The sequence below is a fragment of the Leucoraja erinacea genome, chromosome 17 (assembly GCF_028641065.1).
Source record: "Leucoraja erinacea ecotype New England chromosome 17, Leri_hhj_1, whole genome shotgun sequence".
NCBI lineage: Eukaryota > Metazoa > Chordata > Chondrichthyes > Rajiformes > Rajidae > Leucoraja > Leucoraja erinaceus.
Genome location: NC_073393.1, coordinates 11,427,302 through 11,446,406, shown reverse-complemented (window position 1 = coordinate 11,446,406; position 19,105 = coordinate 11,427,302). Strand labels below are relative to the sequence as shown.

The following is a 19,105-nucleotide window of genomic DNA, read 5'->3' as shown; positions in this document are numbered from 1 at the left end:
ACAGAGGTCAGTGCGACAGGTCTTTAGTTATTAAGACCAGTAATCCTTGCCTTTTAATACAAATATTATTAATAGAATAATATTTGCTCATCCTGCAGTTTCATTGTCCAAAGATGACTGGAGTTTTACTCTGCAGGGTTGCTATCCTTCTCAGGTGTATGCAAAATATCTAAAAGTTATAGAAAATCAGGATCCCTGCAGGTACCAATTTAACATGATTCTGTATGTAAATCACTACAGCACAGTTTTCAATGTATTTTGTTCAAGACAATGATTTATTTGCTGGAGATCTGAAATTGGTGATGTATATGCAACAATCAGCACATCCAAAAAAGATGAAATCTGATTTTTAGACAAGTACATTTACTTAAACACATGTGAGAACATGAATAGGTGATGTTTCGGGTCAGGGCCCCATTTCAAGTCTGTCTGAAGAAGGGTCCTGACTCGAAACATCACCTATTCATGTTCTCCAGAGAAGCTACTTGACCTGCTGAGGCAAGCACTACACCGTGTACTGGTTTACAAAACCTTGTGTCTCTATGAAGTGCATCTAGTCCCTCAGCTCAGCAAATTTGTGCACTACCACTGTAGTTGTTACTGAGTTAATGACCCAGAGTGGAGGCTCTGTCAAAAACAAGCTGCCTCGTGAACACATCTGACTGGTGTTGTCTAGGTCATCACTGGCAAAGGTTAAATATTCTTTAGCCACTCATCTATTTTCTGCGTAAATTTGTAAAACCGTGCGATGAAAATTCTGCAGATTACCAGTGTTAAGATGTTTAAGAAATAACTGCAAATGTTGGAAAAATCAAAGGTAGACAAAAATGCTGGAGAAACTCAGCGGGTGGGGCAGCATCTATGGAGCAAAGGAATAGGCAACGTTTCGGGTTGAGACCCTTCTTCAGACTGATGTCTGAGGGGGGTGGGGGCAGGAAAAAGAAAGGAGGCAGAGACAGTAGGCTGCTGGAGAGCTGAGAAGGGAAGGAGGGAGCAAGCAAGGACTACCTGGAATTGGAGAAGTCAATGTTCATACTGCTGGGGTGTAAACTACCCAAGTGAAATATGAGGTGTTGCTCCTCCAATTTGCGGTGGGACTCACTCTGGCCATGGAGGAGGCCCAAGACAGAAAGGTCAGATTTGAAATGGGAGGGAGAGTTGAAGTGCTGAGCCACCGGGAGATCAGATTGGTTAATGTGAACTGAGCGGAGGTGTTGGGTGAAGCAATCGCGAAGCCTGCGCTTGGTCTCACCGATGTAGAGCAGTTGCCACCAGGAACACCAGATGCAATAGATGAGGTTGGAGGAGGTGCAGGTGAACCTCTGCCTCACCTGGAAAGACTGCTTGACCCTTGGATGGAGTCAATGGGGGAGGTAAAGCAACAAGTGTAGCATTTCCTGCGGTTGCAAGGTAAAGTACAAGGGGAGGGGGTGGTGTTGGGTGGGAAGGGACAAATTGACTAGGGAGTTACGGAGGGAACGGTCTCTGCAGAAAGGGGAGTAGATGGGAAGATGTGGCCAGAAGTGAGATCCCGTTGGAGGTAATGTCAGAGGATTATGTGTTGTATGCGACGACTGGTAGGATGGAAGGTGAGGACAAGGGGGACTCTGCCCTTGTTACGAGTGGGAGGGGGTGGGGAGTGAGCAGAACTATGGGATATAGAGGAAACCCTGTGTCTATAGTCGAACGGGTAACCCCCATTCCCTAAAGAATGAGGATATCTCCAATGCCCTGGTTTGGAACACCTCATCCTGGCTGCAGATGCGGCGTAGACGGAGGCATTGGGAGTAGGGGATAGAGTCCTTATAGGAAGCAGGGTAGGAAGAAATGTAGTCCAGATAGCCATGGGAGTCGGTGTAAAGATGGTAGGATTTGATTAAGCAGTATATTCAGTTTTAGTGAGGAACAAAAATAAACTATTCCAGATGTAAAATTTGCTTGTGCTGCTTTGTTATGGATCAATGTTCCCTTGAACATTCCAAGCAGAAATATTATGACAACTTCTGAAACCGAGGTAGATCAAATAAATGAGCTTAGAACTAATAATAATAATACATTTTATTTATGGGCGCCTTTCAAGAGTCTCAAGGACACCTTACAAAAATTTAGCAGGTAGAGGAAAAACATGTAAGGGGAATGAAATAAATAGTAGAGACATGACTAGTACACAAAGTAAAGACAGAATTCAATTCAAAACCCAATATGAGGCAATTAATGCACATAAGAAAAGGGAGGGGGACGTGGGGCTAAGGATAGGCAGAGGTGAAGAGATGGGTCTTGAGGCAGGACTGGAACGTGGTGAGGGACAAGGAATTGCGGATCAGTTGGGGGAGGGAGTTCCAGAGCCTGGGAGCTGCCCTGGAGAAGGCTCTGTCCCCCAAAACTGCGGAGGTTGGACTTGTGGATGGAGAGGAGACCGGCTGATGTGGATCTGAGGGACCATGAGGGTTGGTAGGGGGAGAGGAGGTCAGTGAGATATGGGGGGGGCCCAGATGGTGGAGGGCTTTGTAGGTGAGGACCAGGATTTTGTAGGTGATCCGGTGGGAGATGGGAAGCCAGTGAAGTTGTTTGAGGACTGGAGTGATGTGATGCCAGGATTTGGTGTGAGTGATGAGTCGGGCGGCTGCGTTCTGGACCAGTTGGAGTCTTTTGATGTAGGTGGAGCTGATTCCAAGGAGAAGTGAGTTGCAATAGTCCAGTCGGGAGGAGATGAAGGCATGGATGAGTCTTTCAGCAGCGGGAGGTGTGAGAGAGGGTCTGAGTTTGGCGATGTTGCGGAGATGAAAGAAGGAGGTTTTAATGACATGGCGGATGTGAGACTCAAGGGAGAGGGTGGAATCAAAGATCACGCCAAGGTTGCGGGCCTGGGGAGGTGGGGAGACAGTGGTGCCGTCGATGGTGAGAGTGGGGTTATTGATTTTGCTGAGTGTGGCTTTGGAGCCTATGAGGAGGAATTCTGTCTTATCGCTGTTGAGTTTGAGGAAGTTATGTTGCATCCAGATTTTTATAGCTGACAAACAGGAGTTGATATGGGAGGAGGGGGGGGGGGGGATTTGGTGCCGAGGTAGATCTGGGTGTCATCGGCGTAACAGTGGAAGTCCAGGTTGAAGTGGCGGAGTATCTGACCAAGGAGGAGGATGTAGATGATGAAGAGGAGGGGGCCGAGTACGGAGCCTTGGGAAACGCCTTGAGTGACTGTGGCTGTAGCAGAGGTGCGGTTGTGGAGAGAGATGAAGTGGGATCTGTTGGAAAGGTAGGAACGGAGCCAGCTGAGTGCAGAGCCTTCAATGCCGAGGTCTTTGAGTCTGGTGAGCAGGATGTTATGGTTAATCCAACTTGGAACCAGTAACATGGAAGTTTACATTTGTAAAAAGGGTCTGTGGTATTTTCTGTTTGAGCCCAATTTTGCATGAGCATTTTACCCCTTGACAAACAACTGATTGTAAAGTTGGCATTTTCACCCATAATGGTATGTATAATCGAGGTTATAGTAGAATTAGACCATTCGGCCCATCGAGTCTACTCCGTCATTCAACATGGCTGATCACTGCCTCCTAATCCCATTTTCGCGCCTTCTCCCCATAACCCTCAACACCCGTTTCTAATCAGGAATTTGTCTATCTCTACCTCTCTCCATTTAGAAAATAATCTACGCCTTTATTCTTATTACCAAAATGCATGACTGCATTTTTGCTATACTGAATTTTATCTGCCACTTCTCTGCCCACTCTCCTAACCTCTCCAAGTCCTTCTGTGGAGTCATTGCTTCCTCTTTACTGCCTGCCCCGCCCCCTCTTTTAGCATAATCTGCAAACTTGGCCACAGAGCCTTCTCACCTTATCCAATTCATTAATATACAACGTGAAGAGAAGCAGCCCCAGCACCAATCCTTGCGGAACTCCACTAGTGTCTACGGAGAATGTGTACAAGATGGTTTAGGATACATCTGTTCTGAGTATAGTGTTCTACTTTTCAGAGATATTTACTGTCAATTGGAAATGTTACTATTTCTGAGTAGCACTAATTGTATACTATGAGCACCAAACTCCAATTTATAAATCTGATGCACTGTTTTAATGCATATTTTTCTCTTAGATTTGATACAGATGTCATGTTCCACTTGTAACAGAAAGGCAAAGGTAACTCTTTAAATAACTGGTGAAGAGCAACTTTCCCGAGATGTTGGTGCCCAAAATAGAACCTGGTACCTCTTAGAAACGAATGTAGATTTATGTGTGATGACATAATGATGGTAACTTGGAACACAGTTTAATGCATACACTTTGAATTTCAGTTTTGCTTTAAGATGTTTGCAAATTTGAAAGTGTAACATTAATGCATTACCTAAATTGTATAATTAGACAAATTGTGTAAACTTGTTTTTTTTTTAATCTGTTTGATAAAGGTTCGGTAGATCAACAATTTACTTGGGCACTGTTAGCCATTTCTAATGTTTTGCATAAGCTGTTTGTAGATAATATTTAGTAGGATACTAAAAACATTTGTTGAATAATGTTTGCTTTTCACACAGGCTAAAAGATTTAGATACATTGCTCATTGACCAATATTAATAATAAAACAAAAGTGAGAACTTTCTAGCCCCTATTCAGTGGTGTAACATAATGCTAAGTTATAGTTTCTATAATATCTGTAAATATTGCACTTAGCCCAAATGCTGTTATTGTTTTAAGTTGGTATGGAGGAATAAAAACGTTGTTCTAACTACCAGAAAAACAGAAATTACTAGTGCCATTGGTTATTACTTAAGTCTGAGGGAAAATAACATTGAGTTAATTTACTGGTAAGAATGTACATGTGTTATCCAGTTTTGTTGAGAACATACTTTTACATTTGTGTATTAAATATTGAAAATCTAAAGTGGCTTTGATTTTACATTGTTTGAACTTTATTTATGCCACAGTAAGCAATATTTTATGCAACATGACATCAAACATATTGAGTCATTATAAATGAATAAAAGAATAACATTGCAAACAAATTGTCAAATCAGGCTATTTTTAAGAAATGTACATATTATTATGAACTGAACGTTATTCGCAGCCCATATAGTTCCACCAACCTCAAATCTACTGACAGAGATTTAATTATCTGTCGTGCATAGACTTTCTCTTTTCCAACAGTGGTTGCTATAGTTATCAGTTCAAGGCAATCGCTGCTACTGAAAAATCATGTAATCAATTCCACAGAATTCTCCAACAGGAAATCTGAATCCAACAAGCACATTTTATCACTGAGGCAAGTTCATGAAGTTAAAGTAGAAATGTTTTAAAAACCTTAAAATATATCAGAACAGTCTTTGTATTAAAATATAATAGCTAGAGAGCAATTCGGAATGACGTTTAAAAACTTACTTGAACCTTCCGGTAATTGTACCAGGTTTAAGCAATTAAACAACTTGAAGTGTGCTTATTAATTTATTACCTTGCTTATTAATCCACCGATAGTGCCAGAGAAACAGAGTATGCATGCGCAATTAAAACTTGCAGTCAGTTTCACATTGTAATGAAAACAAATACTATCTTCTTTAATTTTTACTGGGAAAATCTTGGCTTTATATATTTAAGTCTGAATGGCATCTGCCCTATTTGCTTGTAAATGAAACAATAATGGGGTGGAAGATTGCAATCTTCACGTGGTCTGCCCTGTTTCGACTAATGCAATCAACTCGATGTGCACAAACGGAAGATCAAATAGAACAAGTTGGCCGACAACTTTAGGCTGTGCACGCCACACGAAAGAAGAAGAAACAATAATGAATCAAAGTTAAACCTAAGCATTAGCTTGCTAGCCTTATAGTGGAACATAACTACGCACCACAATAGGGTGGTCACAGCTTGTAACATGTTTGCGAGATAATTTACATCAACAAAAGGAAGCAAGCAAGCCCCAACTTAGTTTTTCCTGATCAGTCAAAACCCCTTACTTTAACTGTGGCAAATGCCACTTGCAGTACAGCCAAAACCGTCAGTTATTTGAGATGACCCCCTCCCAAAAGTAAGTAAGTCTGAACTGCAAGAACATGATGGAGAACTTTCATTCCCTCACACTTTCTAGGCACAGGATTATTTTTGTGCAGTAGCAAGGTGAACTGCTGGTTGTTTTTAAAAAAAAGCTGTTGGATCAAACATTGAATGATTTTCACCAAGTGACACATACAAAATGCACGAACTGAACTTTAACATTTTTTTTTTCTCTAAATAAGGACAGTATCAATGCCTACAAATGTTGGGATCTGCTAAAACTAAATACTTAAAAAAACAATTACATTCTTGATACTATAAAGATAGATCAGACATTTGTAAAAACATTTTTTTTTTAAGTTTTACCTGGAAAGACATGGTAATTTCATGTGACCAAATTAGTTTAATTTGACTCGTACAAGATAAGATAACCTTATGAATAAGCTAGGCATGTTTTGTAACCATTTTGAGACATTGATATTTCCACATGCATTCTTTTCATTATTTCAGATGGATTAGAGTATCATTGCACTGACCACAATATTGATGATTTAAAGTTTTAAAATATTGGCAGTATATCACTGTATATAATTATTACAATGAAATCAGATTCATTTGCTGGGAATGTTTCAAATTAGTTCCCCAACACAGGAAATGAGACTGATTTATAATATCCTTTCTTCAACAGTAGCTCCATGCAGTGGCTATACTTCCGAGCAAATGGCAATGTCAACTATAAAACATAAGGAAAGTTATTTTAAGTTTAAAAAAACTTAAACTGGCAGGCTGATTACATTCTACCCCTCTTCAATGTGTTGTTTGTTTCCTTATCAAGCAATATTTTGCATTAATCCTTATAAACATTACATTTTCATTCCTTCACAAAATACACGACTAAAAAATGTATGACCAGAAAATATTTGTACCATTTGTATCATCTGGCAGCCTATATTTGTTGTAAATAGCTCTGCTGACTCAAAATAATTTCAAATGAATGGATCCTTATCATCAACTAATTAAAGAAAATAGCTTTGTTCCACTTGCAATCCCTTCATAATTTCCTACAATGCTTCCTGATTACCATAACTTCTACTTTTACTTTATCAGCAAATTTTGATATCAGGATTGCCATGCCTTCACTTAAATCACTAATGTACACCAAAAACAAAGATCCGCCTGGAATTTGACATTCTAATCCTCTGCTAATCTAAACAGAACAATGAACTAACTTTACTTTCAAAGTGGCAACCAACAGTATATGCTGCCCCAATTTCTCTTGCAAGGCTGTTTTTTTTTTCTAACGTCATAAAACCAAATTATCAAACACCTTCAGAAAATCTTTGTACACTATACTGTTCCCTGTTTTTTTATCAAAAAGATCAAATACACAAATTAAAATAAGACATTTGTCACTGAGATTTATCAGTAAACACTGATTTGAAAAAAAATACAAAATCATAAAAGTTGTTTATTGTAATTGGCAAGCTGATCTATTTCAGTTTTAAATCTAGATCCACTATGAATTTAATTTTAATTCGATCAAAAATATTCTAAGTTTTCTAAGCTATAGTCTGCTCCAAATAACTGCATTATTGAGCACAACCATACTTCAATTATGATTTAAGGATATAGACAATTCAAATGATATAAATATATTTCTTTGTTTGCAAGTATACCACAGACTAAAGCAGAAAAGATAAATAAAAACAGAAATTCAAGGAAATGCACCCCAAATCATGAGTGGGAAACAGTTAACGTTGAGGACCAAACCTGAAACAGGAACTCTGCTTCTTGCTCTCCATAGATCGTGCCTGACGTGTTGAACATTTTCAGTTTATATTTCAGTTTTCTGAGGTTCAGTGAGTAACATTGGCATAATTATGATGAGAAGTCCCTACCACAGATAAATGACCACTTTTATTTCCATTGATAATTTGCACACATCCACGCTACCTCAAGCAAATGGCTGGACATGATGTCCCATTTCAAAACCATCATGCATTCCAACTAATTTGTTATGAATTGTTGAGGGGATATAAGATCAATCTAGATTAGGAGTTCACGAAATATGTTGATTGTTGATTGAGCTGTTGTTTACAACAGTCAGAGAGCTATAGTCAAAGGTCAAGAGTGTTTTATTGTCATATGTCCCAAAACAGAAAAATGAAATTCTTACTTGCAACAGGTATGTAAAAATAGTAAAAAAAAAAAAAAGTAAATACCATAATAAACAGAGTAGTTCAATATTTTTTTTAAATATAAGACGGAAACAAGCCCTTCAAGGCTAACTCGCCTATGTAGACCAAATTACTTAACTGAGTTAGTCCCACTTGCATGCACCTTGCCTACATGCCTCCTAACTTTTCCTATCCAAGCACCTGTTCAAATGTCTTTAAGCATGGTAATTGTACCTACATCTACCACTTCCTCTGGCAGATCGTTCCAAATCTGCACCAATAGAAAGCTTCCTATTGTCACATTGCAACTCAATTTAGCAACAGCTCTGCCCAAGACCACAAGAAATTACAGAATTGTGACTGTCCAGTTTAACACTCCGATCAACCTCGCCCATATCAACTCCATCTACACTTCACATTGCCTCTGGAGAGCACCCAATATAGTTAAGGGCCATTTTGACCATGGTCATTCCCTTTTCTCCCCGTTCCTATTGGGTAAAGATATAAAAGCTTGAAAGCATGTACCACCGGATTCAGAAATTGTTTCTTTCCTGCTGTTATCAGACACTGAATCGTTTAACGTAAGCTAGGGCATAGTCCCAAACTGCCAATAGACCTTGCACTTGTTTTTAATCAGCACATTTTCCTGTAACTAATGCTATAACATTATATTCTGCACTGGTACTTTTCGCTTTGCCCACCTGTTGTACTTATGTATGGTTTGATTCTACTCATACAGTTTGATTTGACTGGTTAACACCAAAATGTTTCACTGTATCTTGGTACATGTGACAGTAACAAATGAATATCATGTGAATAGGTGCCTGCTCAGGTCCCTTTTAAACATTTCCCATCTCGCTGGGTTTAGATGCCTACCCTGGGAAAAAGGCAGTGGTTATTCACCTTATCTATAATTTTATAAACCTTTTAAAGGTTACCCCATAACCTCCTACACTCCAGGGTGGGAAATACCCAGCCCATCCAGCTTCCCCATACAATTCAAACCCTCCCAACCTGGTATCATCCGCAAATCTTTTTTACACCCCTTCAAGTTTAATGACGTATTTCGTATAGCAGAGTAACCAAGATTCCAAATGCGAAGTTATGTTCTCCAAAGCTAGTATTCCAAAAGTGATCTTACCAACATTTTGTACAGCTGTTTCCAACTTCCTTTGTACACTGACCGATGAAAACAAATCCGACAAAGCCTTTCTTCTCCATTCTACCCGTGTTGCCACTTTCATGGAACTGTGTACCTGAACCCCAGAATCCCTATGTTCTACAACAGATTCAAGACTTCTACCACCAACTGTATAAGTCCTGCCTTGGTTTGTCTTACCAAAATATAACACCTCAATTATCTGAATTATCTCCCATTCCTTGATCCACTGGCCCAGGTGATCATGATGCTGTTTGTAGTTGTTCTTCACTGAACAGTATCATCTGCAAACTTAACAATCATGTCACATGGATTCACATCCAAATAATTGATATAAATAACCAGCAGTAAACCCTTGTTACTGGCTTGCAGTCTGAAATACAATATGGATATGCAATGGAAGGCATTGGATGTGCAATGGAAGGCATTTAAAGACTGCACGGATGAACTACAAAAATTGTTCATCCCAGTTTGGCAAAAGAATAAATCAGGGAAGGTAGTGCATCCATGGATAACAAGGGAAATCAGGGATAGTATCAAAGCAAAGGATGATGCGTACAAACTAGCCAGAAAAAGCAGCATACCGGAGGACTGGGAGAAATTCAGAGACCAGCAGAGGAGGACGAAGGGCTTAATTAGGAAAGGAAAAATGGATTATGAAAGAAAACTGGCAGGGAACATAAAAACTGACTGCAAAAGTTTTTATAGATATGTGAAAAGAAAGAGATTAGTTAAAACAAATGTAGGTCCCTTGCAGTCAGAAACAGGCGAGTTGATCATGGGGAACCAGGATATGGCGGACCAATTGAATAACTACTTTGGTTCCGTCTTCACTAAGGAAGACATAAATGATCTGCCGGAAATAGCAGGGGCCCGCGGGTCAAAGGAGTTGGAGGAATTGAGTGAAATCCAGGTTAGTCGGGAAGTGGTGTTGGGTAAATTGAATGGATTAAAGGCCGATAAATCCCCAGTGCCAGATAGGCTGCATCCCAGAGTACTTAAGGAAGTAGCTCCAGAAATAGTGGATGCATTAGTAATAATCTTTCAAAACTCTTTAGATTCTGGAGTAGTTCCAGAGGATTGGCGGTAGCAAACGTAACCACACTTTTTAAGAAGGGAGGGAGAGAGAAAACGGAATTACAGACCAGTTAGTCTAACATCGGTAGTGGGGAAACTGCTAGAGTCAGTTATTAAAGATGGGATAGCAGCACATTTGGAAAGTGGTGAAATCATTGGACAAAGTCAGCATGGATTTACAAAAGGTAAATCATGTCTGACAAATCTTATAGAATTTTTCGAGGATGTAACTAGTAGCGTGGATAGGGGAGAACCAGTGGATGTGGTGTATCTGGACTTCCAGAAGACTTTCGACAAGGTCCCACATAAGAGATTAGTATACAAACTTAAAGCACATGGCATTGGGCGTTCAGTATTGATGTGGATAGAGAACTGGCTGGCAAACAGGAAGCAAAGAGTAGGAGTAAACGGGTCCTTTTCTCAATGGCAGGCAGTGACTAGTGGGGTACCGCAAGGCTCAGTACTGGGACCCCAGCTATTTACAATATATATTAATGATCTGGATGAGGGAATTGAAGGCAATATCTCCAAGTTTGCGGATGACACTAAGCTGGGGGGCAGTGTTAGGTGTGAGGAGGATGCTAGGAAACTGCAAGGTGACTTGGATAGGCTGGGTGAGTGGGCAAATGTTTGGCAGATGCAGTATAATGTGGATAAATGTGAGGTTATCCATTTTGGTGGCAAAAAACGGGAAAGCAGACTATTATCTAAATGGTGGCCGATTGGGAAAGGGGGAGATGCAGCGAGACCTGGGTGTCATTGTACACCAGTCATTGAAGGTAGGCATGCAGGTGCAGCAGGCAGTAAAGAAAGCGAATGGTATGTTGGCTTTCATAGCAAGAGGATTTGAGTATAGGAGCAGGGAGGTTCTACTGCAGTTGTACAGGGTCTTGGTGAGACCACACCTGGAGTATTGCGTGCAGTTTTGGTCTCCAAATCTGAGGAAGGACATTATTGCCATAGTGCAGAGAAGGTTCACCAGACTGATTCCTGGGATGTCAGGGCTGTCTTATGAAGAAAGACTGGATAGACTGGGTTTATACTCTCTAGAATTTAGGAGATTGAGAGGGGATCTTATAGAAACTTACAAAATTCTTAAGGGGTTGGACAGGCTAGATGCAGGAAGATTGTTCCCCGATGTTGGGGAAGTCCAGGACAAGGGGTCACAGCTTAAGGATAAGGGGGAAATCCTTTAAAACCGAGATGAGGAGAACTTTTTTCACACAGAGAGTGGTGAATCTCTGGAACTCTCTGCCACGGAGGGTAGTTGAGGCCAGTTCATTGGCTATATTTAAGAGGGAGTTAGTTGTGGCCAAGGGGATCAGAGGGTATGGAGAGAAGGCAGGTACGGGATACTGAGTTGGATGATCAGCCATGATCATATTGAATGGCGGTGCAGGCTCGAAGGGCCGAATGGCCTACTCCTGCACCTAATTTCTATGTTTCTATGTAACCCTCTACACCCACCCCGTCTCCTGCCTTCAAGCCAATTTTGTATCCAATTGGCTAGCTTGTCCTGGATCTCATATGACCTAAACTACCAGACCAGCCTATGACCAACTTGTGAAGGTCCATGCATACAACATCAACCACACTGTCCTCATCAATCTTGATCACCTCTTCAGAAAATGCAAATCCAATTTGTGAGAAATGATTTCCCACACACAAACCCATGCTAGCTGTCCCCAATCAGTCCTTGCCTTTCCAAATCCATGTAGATCCTGTCTCTTAGAATTCCCGTCCCCACCACTGACATAAGGCTCACTGGGCTGTAGTACCTCGGCTTTTCCTTGCAGCCTTTCTTGGAGGCACAACATTTGGCATTCTCCATTATTCCAGCACATTACCTAGACCTTTGATGATGCAAATATCCCTATCAGTGGCACTGTAATTTCTTACCATGCTTCATACAATCCTAAAATACATGTTCTGGGGATTTATCTACCTTTGTGCTTTTAAGATTTCCAGCACTTCCTGTAATGTGTACTCTTTTCAAGACATCACTATTACCTTCCCCGAGTTCCATAGCATCCATGTCTTTCTCTGCGGTAAATACGAACAAGAAATATTCTCTCTCTAGTTACTCTTGTGCCCTTAATATACTTGTAGAATGTCTTTGAATTCTCCTTTACTAAATCTGCCAAAGCTATCTCATGTTTTCTTTACCCCCTTCTAATTTCCCTCTCAAGTGCGCATCTCCTACACTTGTACTGTGGTTGTTTCATGATAATAATAAACTAATGTCTTAACGTGAGATACCAAACCAAATTAAATGTCCTCTCATGGTCAGATGTCGTTACTTACTGTTAACCATTTAACCAATTTGTCATGCAACTGTTTATGGTTCTTGAAGGTTTTTAGATTTAGCAGTTTTGACACAAATGTTTCCGGTGTTATTTGTTCGGTCTTTAAAGTAAAAAAAAGAGATATAAGATGCATTTTATGCAAAAGAGAGCAAGGAGAAAGAGAAAAGATAAATGACACGTTTACTTCAGAATCGCCTAAATGACATGTTTACTTCAGAATCGCCTAAACCATTTTAAAACCTAAGTGGTGTAAGCACTTCACTAAAGTAACACACGAAGCACAGCAGCTAACTTGCACATTGCAGGTTCCCACAAACAAACAAGTGAAGATAAACAGATAATTTCACAATTTCTTCAATTTGTATATTAAAAGCAACAGTTTAACTGACCCCTACACATATGTCATCAATTTGTTTTTGGTGCATTGATTTAAAAAAATACATGTAACAGGATAACATTTTGCCTTGAATTCTGACTGTATTTTGGTCTAGGAGTGACTTTGACACGTAATTCCATTTCTTCCGTACTTTTAGAATGGCTAGGTCATTCATCTATATTTTTTGTATTTGCGTGATTAGAAAATAAGACCCTTAGATTCAGCTTGTCATACCTTTATAATGCTTGTTTCCCCTGTAGCTTGGAAATGCTTACTTCCAGATATACATTTAACTCCCACATTAATGAATCTATAATCAACTCTTTTACAGGTAGTTCAAATTATGCTTATATATGCAATCTGCTTATAAAATAAGTTCTCACCTTTCAGATTTATTCTTTTTTCATTGTCCCTCTGCCAACAGAAATAGTCCCCCCCCCCCCCCCCCCCCCCCCCCCCCCCCCACCTAATCTAGATTACTAAATGCTTCCACTGCAAATTTAAACATTCCCCAGCCTCAATGGCTTGAAGATTATTTTTCATTACTTTGTTGATAATTGTATTTGGCAATATTATAAGTAAATGGAATTCCCTAATTGGATTATGTTAATTTCTGGACTGATACATTTTAAATTTAAGAATAAAGCACATTTTTTTCTTAAAAACAACAAATGGTGATTGTCTCTTTCAAATTGTTGAAACAGTACTAATATGTCATACCCATAGAAAGTTTGCTAGGTGCAGTATTTCCCAGGTTATTTGTCGAGGATCCTTCAAAGTATACGAGTCCAGAATTATTCCAGTCAAAAAATGATTACATTCCCTGGCATAAAATATTTCTTCATACGATAAATTAAAGATGAGAGATGCTAAACCTATAAAAGTTTTTGAAAAGTTTCGACCTTTTAAATTATTACAAAGATACAGTAAAGCTCCAAAAGTCTGTTATCCAATAATTCAGAAATCCCGATGGTTTGGCATCAAGATCACCGGGTAATGTTTCCCATGCTCCCACTAAAATTACCATGGCCTCAGCTCTCATGCGTTCTTTAAACCTACCAGGTTCATGTTCTATTTTATTGAAATAGTGTGTGACTTTAAAAAGAATAAAAAGTGACATATGTTTGGATATTAACATTAATAACATCTCGTGTCCAGAAAATCTTTTTATTCACCACCAAACTTCTGAGTGTGGTGAATTATTGGAGATTTTACGGTATATATGAACTTAGATACTCACATAATCAAGGAATTTGGGGTTAATGCAGATAAGCGGTTTAAAAAAAAACAGTATTGAATAGTGGATTAGGCAACAATGGCCTACTCCTGCTCGGGTTTGATATTTGTGTACCAGTTAACGAATATCAAACTATTCAATCTGATTATACTACTGATTGTCACAATGTTGCCATTTGAGATTCAACTTCAGTTTCTTTCTAGACCCTGTACATTCTCCAATGGTAGCCATTCTGAGAAGATGTAAATTACCCTCCAGCAGAGGCAGGGCTTAGCCAAGGTGTCACTCTCATATTAATTATGATGATCAAGAAAGAGTTAGTTATTAATTTATTGTTGTCATATTTAAGCTTTCCTGTTGTAAAAGGCCAATTGTAATGCATGATGGGATTTGGACAACTTCCATCGTGACAAGGGTTTTTTTTAAACTTAAGGTGAAAAGTTCGCAGCTCTCTTGGAAGGTTTTTTATGCAAGTTGAAGAGGTTAATCAGATAAGAAGGGGCCCAGAGGATGCCATTGGGGTGACTGGCTTTTGGCAAAGAGTGAAAAAGAACTCCATATTTGGAAGAGGCTGATGGTTTTTGTACATTACATCATGCAATAGGTTTTATTTCTGTACGTATATAAACTCGCGTTTTCTAGTATGTCTTTGTGTGTGCTGCTGGAGATTCAGACGTGAAACTGTTGCCTCTGGGTCTCTAGGTCCACACCCGTCAGACGTTAAATTAAAGCTTTGTGTGGTCTTAAGAATTTGTACTTTGTCTATCTTTTAAGTGAACCTTTTCAATCAGATTAAAGAAATGTAATTGTGGTTTCCAATTGCCTCAACCAGAGTCAGTTTGTGGCATGGGTGAATCGAGGATCTAGCAAATACCAGTGATTTCATAAGCTATAAAAGGGAAAAAAATAAGCAAATAGTCTCTTTTACCTACTTTAAGAATTAAAATGGAACATCCCAAAATCACTTCAGGCAAAAAAGGCAAGCTTAACCCATGGAATAAAAATAGTACCTGTGATTTGGCTCCTTTCTGAGTGACCAAATTGTGCATCAGCTGTGGAAAAATAAGGAAACCAGTATTTGTGCAAAGAAACATTTCAATTTAATGTGTTGTGCCCTTAACTTTAAAGCAAAATATTGTTAATGTAACGTAAATTAGAAAATGACAAAAAACATAGAAACATTAGGTGCAGGAATAGGCCATTCGGCCCTTCGAGCCTGCACCGCCATTCAATATGATCATGGCTGATCATCCAACTCAGTATCCCGTACCTGCCTTCTCTCCATACGCTCTGATCCCCTTAGCCACAAGGGCCACATCTAACTCCCTCTTAAATATAGCCAATAAACTGGCCTCAATTACCCTCTGTGGCAGAGAGTTCCAGAGATTCACCACTCTCTGTGTGAAAAAAGTTTTTCTCATCTCGGTTTTAAAGGATTTCCCCCTTATCCTTAAGCTGTGACCCCTCGTCCTGGACTTCCCCAACATCGGGAACAATCTTCCTGCATCTAGCCTGTCCAACCCCTTAAGAATTTTGTAAGTTTCTATAAGATCCCGTCTCAGTCTCCTAAATTCTAGAGAGTATAAACCAAGTCCATCCAGTCTTTCTTCATAAGACAGTCCTGATATCCCAGGAATCAGTCTGGTGAACCTTTTCTTGAGAGGTGGTGAATTGATAGCATTAAACACAATTTACATCCACATCATTAGATGTAACAGAATTTAAAACATGCCTTTGTACCAAAATATACTCCTTTAGGTATTTGTCCTCAAAATAAATGATTGAAAGTAATAGCACAGAATGAGCCAGCCAGCCAGCCTGCAATTCCTGTCTTTCCCAGAGCTTTGCAGTATTTTCACCTTTCAAGTATTTATCCAATTTTCTTCTTTATTATAGAGCATTAAAAAAAAGTACAACTCAGGAACAAGCCTTTTGGCCCACAATGTCGTGCTGAACATGTCACCAAATAATCCCTCCTACCTGTATGTGACCCATATCCCTCCAATTCCTGCATATCCATGTACCTATCCCCTTGAGGATATTGGATCTCCTGCAGTTCAGGTGCAACCTATTCCTCTTGTACAGGTACCACCTGTCATGGGAGAGAGCCCAATGATCTACATACCTGAAGTTGTCCTGCCTGCATGAGCTCCTTAGCCGTGTAATTAACTGCATTATATCTCTATTCATTGCCTCATCAGCATGTAGCATGGGTAATGATCTTGACGTCACAATCCTGAAGTTCCATTTTTAACCTACTATCTAACTCACTAAATTTTCTTTGCAGGACCTAATCTGCCTCCTACCTACAGTGCCCTCCATAATGTTTGGGACTGAGACCCATCATTTATTTCATTGCCTCTGTACTCCACAATTTGAGATTTGTAATAGAAAAATAATCACATGTGGTTAAAGTGCATATTGTCAGATTTTATTAAAGGGTATTTTTATACATTTTGGTTTCGCCATGTAGAAATTACAGCTGTGTTTCGCCATGTAGAAATTACAATGTCCCCCCCCACATCCAGGGCACCATAATGTTTGGGACATTGCTCCACAGGCATGTTTAAATGCCTCCTTCATGCAGGTATAAGAGAGCTCTTAGCACCTAGTCTTTCCTCCAGTCTTCCCAACAAATTTGGAAACTTTTATTGCTGTTTATCAACATAATGACCAAAGTTACGCCAATGAAGTAGTAAACACTGCCCAGTCCATCATCGGCTCTGACCTTCCTTCCATCGAGGGGATTTATCGCAGTCACTGCCTCAAAAAGGCTGGCAGTATCATCAAAGACCCACATCATGCTGGCCACACACTCATCTCCCTGCTACCTTCAGGTAGAAGGTACAGGATCCTGAAGACTGCAACAACCAGGTTCAGGAATAGCTACTTCCCCACAGCCATCAGGCTATTAAACCTGGATCGGACAAAACTCTGATTATTCATAACAAATTATCTGTTATTGGCACTTTATCATTTTATTTATTCATGTGTGTATATATTTATATTACGGTATATGGACACATTGATCTGTTTTATAGTAAATGCCTACTATGTTCTGTATGCTGAAGCAAAGCAAGAATTTCATTGTCCTATCAGGGACACATGACAATAAACTCACTTGAACTTGAAAGTCAAAGAAGCCATTATGAAACTGAGAGACAAGAATAAAATTGTTAGAGACATCAGCCTAACCTTAGGCTTACCAAAATCAACTGTTTGGAACATCATTAAGAAGAGAGCACTGGTGAGTTTACTAATCTCATAGGGACTGGCAGACCAAGAAAGACCTCCACAGCTGATGAGAAAAATTCTCTCTATAATAAAGAAAAATCCCCAAACACCTGTCCGACAGATTAGAAACACTCTTCATGAGTCAGGTGTGGATTTATCAATGACCACTGTCCGCAGAAGACTTCATGAACAGAAATACAGAGGCAACACTGCAAGATACAAACCACTGGTTAGCCGCAAAAATAGGATGGTCGGGTTACAGTTTGCCAAGAAGTACTTTAAAAGAAAGAGCAAGCACAGTTCTGGAAAAAGGTCTTGTGGACAAATGATACAAAGATTAACTTATATCAAAGTGAAGGCAAGAGCAAAGAAGAGAATGAACTGCCCAAGATCCAAAGCATACCACCTCATCTGTGAAACACAGTGGTATGGGTGTTATGGCCTGGGCATGTATGGCTGCTGAAGGTACTGGCTCACTTATCTTCACTGATGATACAACTGCTGATGGTAGTAGCATAATGAATTCTGAAGTGTATAGACACATCCTATCTGCTCAAGTTCAAACAAATGCCTCAATACTCATTGGCTGGAGGTTCATTCTACAGCAAGACAATCATCCCAAACATACTGCTAAAGCAACAAAGGAGTTTCTCAGCTTAAAAAATGGTCAATTCTTGAGCGGCCACGTCAATCACCCAATGTGAACACAATTAAGCATGCCTTTAATATGCTGAAGAACTAAAGATGGCTGCAATACAGGCCTGGCAGAGCATCACCGAGAAGACACCCAGCAACTGGTGATGTCCATGAATCTGTAACGGGTATAGCTTGGACCCAATAGCAGCACAGAATCAGGCAGGTATAATTGGTCATGAACTTCATTACGATACTGAAACAGAGTAGTAACACAGGAATGGGTACACCGTACTCACACAGAGGCTCAGGATTGAGCGAGGGTTCCAAAGAGGGGCAGGCAGGAATGTAGTCGGGGTAGCAGAAGGTAACACGATGCAAACAAATCAGCGAGGGACAGGCGAAAGGAGAGTCGAAGCCATGCAGGAAGTCGAGGAGCCGTTGCAGGGATACACCAAACAGCCCAGGAGAGAGGCAGACAGAAACCAGGAGGTACGGGGCGAAGGCCGTGATCGGGGACAGAAGGCTGAGGTGATATCCGGGAAGACGACTGGACGGAATGGTCAGGGGCAGGCAGGTTCGAATCCGTGTAGTCAGTCGGGAAATCGCTGTAGAGTCTTGCATGAACGCTGAGAACAATCTGGCACTGTGCACAGTGAGGAGAGTCTATATACTGGGTTAATTGGTGATCAGAGGCAACTGAGTGCAACAGGTGAGGAGAGTTGGGCTAATGAGAGGGGAGTGGCAGGCATGCAGGTGAGGAGAAGGAGGGAAGGGACCAGTGGAAAAGTACTGGGAGGTGAAGTGGATGAGAATGAGGAGAGGGCTGACTGGGACAGAACCCCCCCCCCACCCCCCCACCCCTCACGGGACGGCTCCTGACGTCCCAAAACAAAAAAAAACAATAAAGAAAATAAACCCAATC

The 19,105-nt window shown here is 40.3% G+C and overlaps 2 protein-coding genes across 9 annotated transcripts in view; one reads left to right on the top strand and one right to left on the bottom strand.

Moving 5' to 3' along the window:
• Positions 1-4,997, top strand: part of plekhg4 (pleckstrin homology domain containing, family G (with RhoGef domain) member 4) — a 120,560-nt gene extending 115,563 nt beyond the window's left edge. For 4 of the 6 annotated variants that reach the window (XM_055648519.1, XM_055648518.1, XM_055648514.1 and 1 more), the window contains one exon: positions 4,096-4,997. The gene's annotated coding sequence lies outside the window, so the exon portion shown is untranslated. The remainder of the gene's footprint in view (positions 1-4,095) is intronic. The other 2 variants (XM_055648515.1, XM_055648517.1) reach the window with 1 other exon arrangement.
• Positions 4,998-5,445: 448 nt separating this feature from the next.
• LOC129705113 (BTB/POZ domain-containing protein KCTD19-like) overlaps positions 5,446-19,105 on the bottom strand; it is a 62,106-nt gene continuing 48,446 nt past the window's right edge. For 2 of the 3 annotated variants that reach the window (XM_055648522.1, XM_055648523.1), the window contains exons 14-17: positions 15,324-15,365; positions 13,797-13,951; positions 12,699-12,800; positions 5,446-6,714 (exon numbers count right to left, since the gene is read on the bottom strand). In XM_055648522.1, the coding sequence (XP_055504497.1) occupies positions 6,616-6,714; positions 12,699-12,800; positions 13,797-13,951; positions 15,324-15,365 (398 nt within the window). In that variant the 3' untranslated portion in view covers positions 5,446-6,615. Of the gene's footprint in view, positions 6,715-12,698; positions 12,801-13,796; positions 13,952-14,931; positions 15,366-19,105 lie in introns of those variants that run through there. The other variant, XM_055648524.1, reaches the window with a different exon arrangement.